Source organism: Porites lutea, chromosome 4 (genome assembly GCF_958299795.1).
Source record: "Porites lutea chromosome 4, jaPorLute2.1, whole genome shotgun sequence".
Taxonomy (NCBI): Eukaryota; Metazoa; Cnidaria; class Anthozoa; order Scleractinia; family Poritidae; genus Porites; species Porites lutea.
Window position 1 is genome coordinate 12,908,617 of NC_133204.1, and position 12,828 is coordinate 12,921,444.

At 39.9% G+C, this 12,828-nt stretch overlaps 2 protein-coding genes and 1 non-coding gene across 3 annotated transcripts; 1 reads left to right on the top strand and 2 right to left on the bottom strand.

Annotated features, from left to right (window-relative positions):
• Positions 1-1,629: 1,629 nt before the first annotated feature.
• Positions 1,630-3,045, top strand: LOC140935021 (uncharacterized). Its single transcript, XM_073384562.1, has 2 exons — positions 1,630-1,971; positions 2,696-3,045. Exons 1-2 carry the CDS (start codon positions 1,653-1,655, stop codon positions 2,974-2,976), a joined length of 600 nt encoding a protein of 199 aa, XP_073240663.1. The 5' UTR covers positions 1,630-1,652; the 3' UTR covers positions 2,977-3,045.
• Positions 3,046-5,289: 2,244 nt separating this feature from the next.
• Positions 5,290-5,363, bottom strand: Trnag-gcc (transfer RNA glycine (anticodon GCC)). The gene has a single exon. It is a non-coding gene; the product is annotated as a tRNA-Gly (tRNA).
• An 868-nt stretch (positions 5,364-6,231) lies between these two features.
• LOC140934889 (acyl-carrier-protein phosphodiesterase PptH-like) lies at positions 6,232-10,414 on the bottom strand. Its single transcript, XM_073384453.1, has 2 exons — positions 10,109-10,414; positions 6,232-7,110 (listed from the first exon to the last, which is right to left on the bottom strand). Exons 1-2 carry the CDS (start codon positions 10,347-10,349, stop codon positions 6,386-6,388), a joined length of 966 nt encoding a protein of 321 aa, XP_073240554.1. The 5' UTR covers positions 10,350-10,414; the 3' UTR covers positions 6,232-6,385.
• Between the last annotated feature and the right edge of the window lie 2,414 nt (positions 10,415-12,828).

Below are 12,828 nucleotides of genomic sequence, written 5' to 3' on the forward strand. Positions count from 1 at the left end.
CGGATTATTCGGTGATCTTCGATATCTTCCAGAGATAACTTTCAGATGATACTTTCAAGCTCCTGTGTTTACCTTTAAAATTTTCAGTCTCTACGTACCGCCATTTTATTTTGTAAAAAATAAAGTTAATGAGAAATTGTTCTTTTCATTGACAAAACAGCACAAACGCTCATTTTTGCTTTTCAGGCTTGAAACCGTGTGGGGAGATTTTGTTATCACTATATAACTGCTGAACATAGACTTGATTTTAAAACGTTCAGTAAGTAATCGTAAGAAATAGGACCTTTTACAGTTTTTAACCACACGAAACTAATAGTTTCTTGGTTGATATCAGCATTGTTACGATAAAGGAGGGACGTAAAAATTCTCGGGCTCAAAACGATTATGACAAATCGGTATTGGGGCATGGTTACGTTACGATATGAGAAATTCATCGATCACTGCAAGGTATTGGCTACAGATAAGAGTTCGTTAAAATATTTTCATTCTCTTTCACTTCTAACAACTACCAAAAAAGGCTTCGAGCCAGTTTAATTAGATTTAAAAAACCTTCGCCTTAGCTTTGGACAATACTGACAAAAGCTACTTGTTTTAATTACCACAAAAGGATTCCCGATTCAGTCAAGTTTATTAGATCAAGAAATCGAATAAAGCCATGAAGACAATTTACGCCACACTGGCGACAACTATTAGTCTTTTTGTGTCCAAACTCAATTCCCAAACTTTGCTGTCAGTGAATCCGATAATTACGCAGTTTTAACTATGATATTGCTCTTCTCCAGTCTGTAATTGATTAAAACTAAGAAGACGTTTAATAAGCACGCGCAATTGCTTGCTTGTAAACGAACAAATTAAATTATGTATAGCTAGCAAAGGCGACAGTAGAACGAACAAAACGGTCTTTTTTGTGATTTTGTACTGCTTTGAGAGCGACGTAATTCCATGTATTCTCTACTATCGATACACCTAACACAGATGGTGACCCAAAACACAAATAAAAGTCACCAAAGATAAAAAAAAAAAAAAGACAACAACAACGCCGCTTAGTCCGTCCAACTTCACCTGTTCTTAGTTGGCGGAGGGCGCAATTAATTTCTCATGAAAATGCTGGCAAGTTTTCGCACCTAGATATTACTAACTAATGAAAGAAAATGATTTGATTTCCAATAAGTGTATTTTTCAAATTATGACCAACTAAATTGTATGTTAACTATTCATTATTTTAGACTTGGACAGGCTGTCCCCTTTGGAGAGGGGAATACTAATTGCATGCTTTTTAACGTACTCTCGATCTTGATAATCTACTCATGTACAACGATAAAATGACTTTTTGACGAACAGGAGGCATTAAGTGCGATTACTGTACGATTACAATGGCCTATTTCCTCAAAATAAGGAACTAGAGAACAAAATTTCCTTGGTACAGATTGGGTAGTGTTACATCCGATCTCATGATTAAGTTATTATTACACACAACCCAAAGCAAACAAAAGAGATAGAAATGATTATTTCTCACTTAATACAGTAATATCCGTTTTCATTTATGCTGTTTATTGACCCAAACTTGCATAAAAGATGCACTTATAAACGGGTCAACTCAGAGTTATCAAGCATCGACCAGAAAAACAGCGAGAAGATACCCAGATAAAGATATGTCTACGAACTTCTTCTACTACCGATGTCCGTGTCCGTCGACAGAATGCAATGGTGCCATATGCAGATACCAAGATATAATGTCCGCCCCGGTTCCTAACCAATATGCTGCTCCGTCCTGCGCCCGTTTCACCCCAGAGAGAAAACTGCTATCTTATCAAACGACTCCTAAGGAGTTACAAGGCACGGCTGGGAAATACGACTCAATATCGCCTCCAATGACGATTACTCGGGACAACTTTCGCTGGACACCATACCCTGCCCAGACTAGGATATCGCAAGAGAGACCCGTAACAGTCAAAACGAGCCCTGAAAGAAGTAAGTTGCCAATGAAAAATTTTCTTAACAATTTTGAAGTCGTTACGAAATGGTGAAATAGTTGTCCCTTTGCCTTCTGCGGCTTAGTTCTCTTCTGGCCACAATTAATAACCCCACATTTCTCAATAAAAGTACTGCAGATTTATGGTAACGGACTCGAACTAAGCCCCACCTTGTAAAACAAAACCTAGCAGAATCAGAGAAACTTTCTTTTCGAAAATTCCGGTACAAAAGTGGATTCAAAAAAATATCTTTTGGTCGTTCCGTTCTTTAACATGAACGATTACAAAAATGCCAAAACGAAATCAAAATGCTTCTTGAAAAAACGCGAAATTTTACTCGAGTAAAGAAAACTGAGCAAAGGTGGAACTATACTGAACAAAAGTTACTGAACTTCACTGAGAAATCTGCCATAACAAGAACTGTAGTCTTATCATGATTATATACTATAGAAGGTTGACCACCAAGGCAAATCTAGCTGAAGACATATGAAGGTGTCATAACTGTTTGAGTTGTAAATCCTTTCAGAGAAATAATCATTGAAACGAACGCACCACAGTATAGTGAATTTCGCGAGGTGTTAACTTTTTTGGGACAAAAAAAAAAAGAAATTTGAGGGAACTGAAGGGTTAAGAATTTGTTGATTTAAAACAGGACAAAGTAATATGTTTTTGTCTAGAGAAAAACTCTAAAATGTAATATCGATTCTTTTACTACTTTCCAGCAGAAAGCCAAAGCACTCCAACCCAACAAACAGGGCAAAAATCAGCCGCTCGAAGATCACGCCGCGTTCGCACAGCGTTTACTCCGTTCCAGCTCCTTTGCCTTGAAACTTCGTTCGAAAAGAATCATTATGTTGTGGGATCTGAGCGAAAACAGTTAGCCTCCTATCTCAAGCTAAGCGAGACACAAGTAAAAGTCTGGTTTCAGAACAGGCGAACCAAGTGGAAGAGACAAGCGTTGGAAAACAGACCGGATCTCAACAAAGACCCGCTAACACCATGAAGCCAAGCAAAAGCACATCACTGTCAAAGCTTTTTTTCTGTCGGTGATATGACACTTAAAACAGAACTGTTAGAAAATGTACATATGAAACGTTATCCCTTAAGAAACAACGAAATCGATGAGAAGTTTGAAAATACACTGTCAGATTTTATTTTTACCTGCATAGAGCAAAGTCTAAAGTATTTTTAGTTATTTATCGATTTTGACCGCATTACAGCAGAGGAATTACGTGAAGGACTTTAACAATCAATGCCTTTTTCTTTTCCGTCGGCGATCGCATTTCAATAATTTCACTTCAGTCTCTCAAAGGAGTGTTATTCTTTATATCATTTACTGTAAGATATATATAGGTTGTGTACATACATGTAACCACTAAAAGATCAGTTTTTATTCATTTGCAGACAGGCCTTGCAGAATAAAAGTTAAGTTACTATTCTATTTCGTTGAATGATTTTCAGTCTCTGAGACCTAAACGTAATAATACTGAATAACATAATGATGAAAGAAACTCAAAACTGCAACAAATTAAAGCAGATATCCTGTTTTTTTTTAGAAACACGTGACTTGACCCGGAAGCGTTGTCGAACGCTTGACATCTTTTACATATTCGGCTTCGGGCTTTGGTTGGCTTAGTGCGCTACTTATGTTCACCCTCATTGGTTAGTTCTCCATTGTGACGAATTTACATTTGCAGACCGTTCTACAGCAAATTAAATACCGTAATTCCTGGAATAAGCGCCCACCCCCTAGGCCAAAATCCCGTGTATCCCTAGTAGGGATACACGGAAAACCTGTTTCTATTGCCACTTTAGTGATAACTCTGTGTGTAAACTGTAGAATGGGACTAAGGTGCGCTTGATTACCCACAGGAGAACTCAATAAGCGCCCCCCTGGATTAAGCGCCCTCCTTCCAATAAATGCCCATCCTTTAAGCCGAAATTTTAAATAAGCGCCCGAGCACTTATTCGTTCTAGGAAATACGGTATAGATGTACTCTGTGTTTCGATTAAATAGTACACAATGTTTACAAGCCTATACATTTCTTTTCTGTTTACCCCAGACGGCATTTTCTCTGCTCCACACCCCCTCGCGATATTTTCCTAGCTCACCCATGTCCTTACGGGCAAAAGGCCATTTGCATGATGACGTCATTATACTACTACGACCAGAATCCTTCAGGACTTTGCTTTCCTGTGCCAATTAGGGTTTTTGTTATAGAAACCTCACTGGAATTACCAAATAAAAATATGAAAGGAAAAACGAAAAGGATTCTGGTGATAGAAGTAAAATGACGCCATCGTGCAAATGGCCTATTTGAACCTTTTCTAGACTTCAATCAACATTGAAAAAACAAATTGACAGCCTATGAAGGTGGGCAATCGACCTTGATGACAATCTCACGTTAAAATAGAGGAGGGTTTCAGACCTTGTCATTTCTCTTTACTTTTTTTCTTTAGTGTGTGTATCATCACTTTTCTGACAAACCGGTACAGGAGGAAGGAATTGAAAAAATCCGTAATTTTTAGAATTATAAACTCATAGGAACTTTAAGCAACAACGACGGCGACGGCGACGGCTACGAAAACGTCGCTTAAAAAGTTCAGTCGCGCTGGATCAAACTTTATCGCGTTCATTTCATTTGGTTCAATTCGTCAAATGTTGGCGATTTTTTCTGGCGTTGAATTTTAAAAGTTTGTATCGAAGTTGAGGAAAAGAAAAAGAAAGTTATTGTCTTGTGTTCACGTTCTCGATAAAAAGTGAAATTAGGAACTTTCAAGTCGTAGTCGTGGAACGACGGCAAAGAAATGTACAAATAAAAAACGTGATACACGTGCAAAGTTGTTGTTTTGCCAATCTAAACCTACTGCTTTTTTTGCCGTTGTTGTTGACGTCGCTTAAGCTCCGTGCAAATGGACGCAAGATTGTTAGCCAACAACTCCCAACTTTGTTGGATGTTACATGTTGCGTCTGCTTGTACTTATTTATTTATTTATTTATTTACCAGCTTTTCTGGACACAGGCCTGCCCAGAGGGAATGTGGACGAACGGGACTAAGGTCCCATGAGAGGTGCCATCCCTACCCAATCCCACAACCCGTAAAGGTTGGCCACACCACCAGGGTCTACAACCCCTACTCTTTTCGAATAGTGATGTGGGTTCTTTTACGTCCCACAAGAACAAATCAGTGAAAGTTCTGTGAGACGGGACCTACGGTTTTTCGTCCTTATCCGAGAAGACTACAAAGTCTAACCATTTGCAGATGTCATTACAAAGGCAGCACTTTCTTCTCAGTTATTTAAAGACCCTGAGTGTTGGTCCGGTCGGGGTTTGAACCCGCGACCTCCCGCTCGGCAGACCGGCGCTCTCCCAACTGAGCTAACCAGACCTATTGGGTATTGTTGGGAGTTGTTGCGCAAAGTTTGAAACAGGTCAAACGCAACAATGTTGGGAGTTGTTGCGTCCGTTTGCACGTAGCTTAACTCATCTTCTTACCGTACGTTTTCAGAAGAAGATGAGTAGTATTATGGGCTGGATATTAAAATGAGCAGAAATTTGGGGAGCAGAACAAATTTGGGCGTAATAAAGGGTAAGGATATTTGGTCTATGCGTACCCAAATGGTTATATTAAAATATTACTTGCATGTATGAGTAAATTCATATTTCGTCTTACCAGTAAACTGACTTAGGACTGAATTCTTGGTTAGCCTGTGATAAGCACAGAAAGCGAGATCCCTCTTCCACTTCCGCAACCCCCTTGCAAAGAAACTGCTTAATTAAACAACTAAAACCAATTCTCAATTCATATTCCATTTTTCATAAAGAGGATCATTAGTCGCACCGAAATTTTCCCATTTGTTTCAATCTTATACAGTACTATTTATACAATAGACTTTATTCACGATACCTGTCACCTTTTCCACGCGCTTTAAGACTAAAAGCGTTGTGACGTGGTTTCCCAGGGGACAAAAAGCGCAAAAAAAAATCTGCCGATACAAGAAATCGTGGTCAAAGAACTTTTTATCTTAAAGACGATAACGCCAAATTATGGGTGGAAGTGATGATTGCTTAGATGCAGTAGCAACCGTAAATGTTCTCACAGCAATAAATAATGACGTAAAACTTATCAAAACTCGAACTGTTCATTTTGCATGACTAAAATCGTCGTCTCATCTCGAGAGAATAAACAAACTCGACCGTTGTTACTCGTATTGGCAAATTTTATCACATGTTAGCCCCCTGAAATACCACGTGACATTGTTTTTATCCCGTCAACCTAAAGCGTATGCAAATATGGCGGTTCGTGAATAAGATCTATTACTGTAAAGAAGTTGTGAAATTATACGAACACAAAAATATCCCGTGCGCAAGGACATGCCGTCCAGGCAGTTTTGTTAAGATTTACAGGGTCCTACTCCTTCGGCCATATTTGTCTTGGACCATTACCTTCTGAGAGGCCCCATATAACTCCAATGGACCTTTCTCGCGGGTAGCCCAGGCAAAAGGATACATAACGCACCTCATCTATGACCCGGTCCCTATTACGGTGTTGGTGACCATGAACATGAACTTTAGATCCTAACCTTCGAATTTGCTCTTCTATTCTTTTAGAGCCTGCAAAACGCGTGAAATTAAATTGAACCTGCGCCCCCTGAGCTCTGGGGTTGTCTAACACAGGAAGGTTTAAACGCTTTCTCTCTTTTTCTACATGCTTGATTTCCTCATCCGAGGCTGGGATTAGCTCCAAACGAGGAAGAAAATGGCTGAAAGATATCACTGGTGCATCGTAGTTCCTATTCACAAATTTTTCGCTAAGTTCCGCGAAGTGTTGCGAGACAGTTCTCTGAAGCGAAGGCCATTTACACATGTGATTATCCATCCAAACCCTTTTGGAAAACTCCGCATCTTCACTGTCTCTAGCAATATATAAAGAGTTGTTAGGGTCATCTTCGGGCTGAGCATACCAGGAATATATTGGCACAACCCAGGCGGACGTGTTGTTGCAGCATTGAACCTTCACTGGTCGTATGTAAACGCCAATTGCGTCACAAAGTGCTACGACAGCGTGAAATTTGGAAATAGAATTTTCCTGGCCGTAGGCATCAGATGTCTTTCGAATCCATAAGTCGTGATTTCCTGAAATAGAATTGAAAACAAAAAGGCGGATAAAGAACTACATGAACGCAAGTGGAAAAAATATGATAATATTACAATCCCCTGAAAACTCGCGTAACTGTAGTTCCACGAGGTCATGAATCCGACCGCGTAAAGATGTAGCCGTTTACAAGGCGGTACCTTCTTTCATTCAATTTTAGATCTTGAGTTTTGGCCTGCTTAGCCTCAAGGAAGGCGGTAAAGAAGAGGGGGAAATTCAATCTCGTTCCCAGGTTCTCTCTCCTACCCTGGGAACGAGGTTAGGTGAATTTAAGGGCGAAAACAGCAAGGAAGGGAAAAACCAATCCCTTTTCCCCTGACTGTTTTATTTTACCCCACAATTAATTGATTAATCATCAATTTACATCTCCTCCAAGATTCAAGGACATTGAAAACAAGGAAGGCAAATTGGGGCTTCAAATGCCACAAATTTTTCCCCCAGATTTTGTGTTTTACAAGTGAGTGTTCTCATTATTCACTGGCATTGATTTCAAGTTTCATAAACACATGCAAACTTTAAATTGCATTCAAAAGGACCCTTGATTACTTTCCGAAGAAATCTCCGAAATATGCTGATGTAGCAGAAATGGTGAAGACAATGGCTGTAACGTCACTTCTTCATCATGAGGGACGCAGAAATAAATCGCTATGCAATAGTTTATGTGCTTTTATGTTTCCTTTCTGCAATAGATGTTCTCATTCACCTTGTTTTCATTGTTACGGAGACCCCTCAACATGACCGGAAAGTAATTGAGGTTCCTCGCGAATGCAAATTAGTCTTTTGCTAAAAATGTGCACGTGCAAATGAAACCTGAAAACAATGCCAGTGAATAATGACAACACTCATTTGTCAGCAAAAAAACCCTTTAGTTTTATGTGAGACTAAATGTTTATGTGTAAGACTTAATTGAAAACTGTTTTTTGTTTTGATTGAATTAATAGCGAGTGTAAACAGTGACGTGTGACGTTTTTGAGAGATGCACGTCAACCGGAAGTGAGCCTTTTTCTCTTTTAATATGCCAAAACGCTGCCAAATTTGTATTGCTAAGTTTCTTTACTCCTATAGAGACGATTTGACCAAAACAAATTGTTCAAAATGACGGCTCAAGATTGCAAACTGTCCACTTCCGGTTGACGTCCATGGCTCAAAAACGTAGCTGCTTAAGTTCGCTTATGGTGCAACCATCCGAGAAATTTTGGTAATCACGTGACCGTCCGTCCGCGCCACAAGGGAACCAATGTGAAATGTCAAACTTTACAGCCAGTAACCTATGTTTAACTTGATAATAGACATCCATATTAGGGTCAAAACAGGGAATCCGCTGACCAGTGTCACATGACCGTATCGCAGGCTCAGGAGCCAACTCATTGACGTCACATGTTTTTTTAAAGTTTCTGCTGACCAGTTGTTAGCTTTTAGCTGATCGCAGGTTCCAGTTTATGTTTTTCAGTTGTATGGTTCTCCCCTAAAGTTAACTATAGATGTGTAGATTTCTTTGCAATGGTTTAAAATCCATTGTCTGCAACAAATTTAAAATGTATAAACTTTTAGCTCTGGCTAAATCTATATATTATACAGCTGAAGTTCTCTACAACAATCATCATTGGGATAGAGACAAATGGCCAATGTAGACAAGCAGCCATTATGGGGAGGGGGAAGGTAAGAACAAATTTTTTGCGCTTTTTAAAATGGTTTAGATAGTCTGTTAATAAATAACACTATCAAAATCATACACCGACACACAACAAAATGTTTAGAACAAAAAGGTCACAAAACAAAGTGATTAAATCAGTTTGTACATCATTCCATTTCAATGGTCATTTTGGGGAAGTTTTTTGGAAGCTGGGATGCAGTTTGAGATGTAGGGCCCTTTAGTACAAGTTTGATGTTAATGCAGTACAACGATACAAGGAAGGAGAAAATTACTGATGGCGATGGTATTTCTTACATCTACATATGTGCCAACACTCCTGGATTGTCCAGGAGTCCCACAGGTAGGGCACCAACCCCCTGCTCTCCTGTACAGGTCACCAAAACTCCTGGATTAGATAATTTGCTTTCATTTAGAGTAGAAGTGAACTTTGAGGGGAGGTAATTCATGTGAAATTTGATATAATGTACGAAATTGACATTCCAGGCGGGAGGGGGTGATGCAAAAGGGAGAGTCCAGTTTTTAAATCTCCAGAGGTTAGCATCTCTGTAACTAAGGGTAGAATGCTCCAGCCCTAAAATTATGCAAATGTGTGATTTTGTGCTATTGATAATAATCTCTTTTGATCACACAGTCCAAAAGACTCAAAATTAATTATTTAGATGTTGCAAATATAACCTTGACACTTAGATACATCATGCGGAACCACTTGGACTTTCTAGAATTTCTAATGATGTTGTGAATCTGATGACAGTAAGTGTTCTCTAATCTTCTCTAGAATATCACATATAAGGCCTGTTTCAAACGTCGTGATACTGCCGTGCTAAGCTGGCTCGACTGTAACTCGACTGCAGCACGACACTAGCACGACTTGGTTTCAGACGTCGAATTTAATTCACACAATGACAGTCGAATATAATGGCTGTTGCCAAAAACAAAACACAAAAATAAAGAAACGGTTTAGCAAACTTTTAAATATATTCTAATGTATTTATAATTTATAAATCGAGTTCGGCACGGTGGTAGCACGACGTTTGAAACCAAGTCGAGCTACTTCCGTGTAGCACGGCAAGCCTTGCCGTGCTACACGGCAGTAGCACGATTTGGTTTCAGACGTCGCGCTACTGCCTTGCTGAAGTCGAATTTAATTCGATCAATTGAGTTCGGCAAGGCAGTAGCACGATGTTTGAAACGGGCCTAAATTTGCTACAACTCAGTAAAGCGAGAAAACGAGCATCTGATCCCGGTCCCTTAAGCCTTTCTAGGGAGCGGAAGCTCCTCTTGAAAATAACCTATATTTCAAAGTAGCTCTGTCCTGATCTATGTACCTGGTACGAAGCACACCTTGGAGAACTTCTCTGTGAGAGATTGAAGAACACTTTTTAACAGTGTCATGTTGTCGGTTACATCGCCAGCCACAATAAGTACATCTTGTTGGTAATCACTTGCGGACCAACTCTCAACAAAGTGACGGTTTTCCGGTATGTCGACATGAATGTCCGAAATTGCGAAGATCCGTGACATTCTTGACGATAGCGAGCACAGTTTGCGGCTTAATTTAAGCAACATAAAAAAACAGGTCCCTTAAATTATGGCATTTTCCTAGACGATGCAATAAAATGCAATGACTTCCGTACTGTCCGCCATTTCGATCTGTGTTGTTCCCAGGTTCCACTCGTTCTGAAAAGTTGGGGTCTTGGGCCCAGGGATGGCCTTTACGGGGATGGTATGGTTTTTGACCTCTCTGTCCTAAACAGGGCACAAAATTTCTTACGAGTCTGTCCTAAACAGGGTATATAATTTCGTGCGAGTTTATCCGAATTCTAAACAGAGTATGGCCTGCGAGACTGATTTGATTCGCCAGGCGTAATTTGTTTGTTCCCTCGAGAAACATGAGAAAAGCAATGATTATAACTTGATTTTTCTCGATTGCATGAATCAATGTTTATTTGCCCCATGTTGTCACTAATTTACAGTAATATAATTAACACTTATAGTAAGTAGCAGGAGCTCCTAACAAACCGCTGCTATTGGGCTTACAAGGAGAGCCCTGTTACGACTGTTACAAGCTGTATTTTTACTGCTAACTTCAATTGCCCTAAACAGGGTACTAAAACTGAGGGTGTTGTTCTAAAGATGGCCATGATTTCAAACCCTAGGTGGCCCATCTATACCCAAATATTGGTCGAGTCGGTAGTTTGAAAATGCATTTTTGTACTTCATCAGCGTCACCTTTCTAGTAAAAAAAGGCAAAAATGGCTGTATTAAAGAGCAACTTTTTAGAAGTTTCAATCAACTCAGGGCAACGTTTGAAGAATTGTGGAGTAAAGTTTTAGAGATTTTGGAGCAACTTGTGGCTGAGGCTACCGCTAGACGCCTTCGGCGGTCGACACATAAATGTCTTGGCAAAATGGCTTAGGATGGTTTGATCCACTGCCTAAATTACTTTTGATTTTTTGTTTGTTTCATTAATAACAGACCCAAGAGGCAAGCAGGATCACTGCGGGTTAGTGATTTTCTGGCGTCCGATTTGCTGCGCGTAGCTCACGTAGGAACTTTACGAAACTTTGACGGTGGCGGGCGAAAACAGCCATCTCTCCTCGCTCCTACTACTAGGGACGTTTCGAGAGGAGAGATGGCTGTTTTCGCAGGCTACTATGACGGACACGAAAAAGTCATTTTTTCAGTAACGTCAGTCTGCTGGCGTCTCTGTTCTCAGATCGTAAGGTTCCTGGGCGAAGCTGAAAGGGATTTGCGCCGGGAAGGCAAAGTTGCAATTGGCAAATGCAATTTGACTCGTCCCCATTCTTCTGGCAGCCTTACATCAGGACAATAAGAAAAAAAAGTTTGATTAACTAATTAATCAAGCGAGAATCTAAGCTCAATCCCCAGCCTTAGGTGTCTCGATGCGCCCGCGGTATTTGTGGACGTAGCGTAGGTAACAAGGTAACAAGGTAACAGAGTAACAAGGTAACAGGGTAACAAGGTAACAGGGTAACAAGGTAACAGAGTAACAAGTTAACAAGGTAACAAGGTAACAGAGTAACAAGGTAACAAGGTAACAGAGTAACAAGGTAACAGGGTAACAAGGTAACAGGGTAACAAGGTAACAGAGTAACAGAGTAACAAGGTAACAAGGTAACAAGGTAACAGAGTAACAAGGTAACAAGGAAACAAGGTAACAAGGAAACATAGTAACTAGGAAACAAGGAAACAGAGCAACAAGTTAACAGAGAACAAAGCTTCGAGGCAACAAGGAACCAAGCAGAAAGAGTGAAAGTATAAGTTAAGTAGGTAAAAGCGGTACAATACATGTCCCCATACATGAAGTACCTACCAGCGTATAGAGACCCCGAGTGTTGGTCTTTCCGGACCGTGAATCAGCGGCCTAAATATACCGCTCGACAGACCGGGGCTTATCCAATTGAGCTAGGTAACCGGTATGCAGTTTTTTTATCGTTCGAAACCTGCTTAAGTTTACCCGGATCCACACTAGTCCATACATCAATATGAAGGTCTTCTTTGTCATTATGTTAGCAGTGTGACTATATAGACATAACAGCATTTGAAAATAGCAGCATTACGACGCAAACATATACAACAATCTTTCGTTATGTATTTATGTCAATTGGTCACAATTAAGGCGGGTGCACCATGCTTTCGGTACTCCGGGGTTTAATAACTAATGGTTATAATTCAAATATAATTCAAATGGTTCACGCATGTTTGAGAAGCTTCAGAAAGTACAGGCTGATTGCTGATGAATATTCAATACTTCAACTCTCTTTCAGATGTTTTGTGTCATGATGTAAAGCTATTCTTTTCTCCAGTGACTGACTGCTACTTCTAAAAAGGCAGTTGTTCAGTTATAGTGATGAATTGGACGAGTCTAGGTTTCTGTCTCAAGGGTTTGAACAATGCAACTCCTATTTCTTCTGTTTATATGACTCGACTTTATTTTCCAAGAGGCTCGCACGCCTCGCGCGAAAATCTCGCGCCGTGAAAAACCGATTTTGAGAAAAAAATCGTCTGTTTTGCTGTCTTTTAT

Bases quoted from the DNA above. Each gene is read 5' to 3' on its own strand.
- LOC140934889 (XM_073384453.1), bottom strand. From the start codon at position 10,349: ATGTTGCTTAAATTAAGCCGCAAACTGTGCTCGCTATCGTCAAGAATG. The intron at 7,111-10,108 runs GTACATAGATCA...ATTCTATTTCAG, and splicing joins CAAGGTGTGCTTCGTACCAG to GAAATCACGACTTATGGATT.
- LOC140935021 (XM_073384562.1), top strand. From the start codon at position 1,653: ATGTCTACGAACTTCTTCTACTACCGATGTCCGTGTCCGTCGACAGAA. The intron at 1,972-2,695 runs GTAAGTTGCCAA...ACTACTTTCCAG, and splicing joins CAAAACGAGCCCTGAAAGAA to CAGAAAGCCAAAGCACTCCA.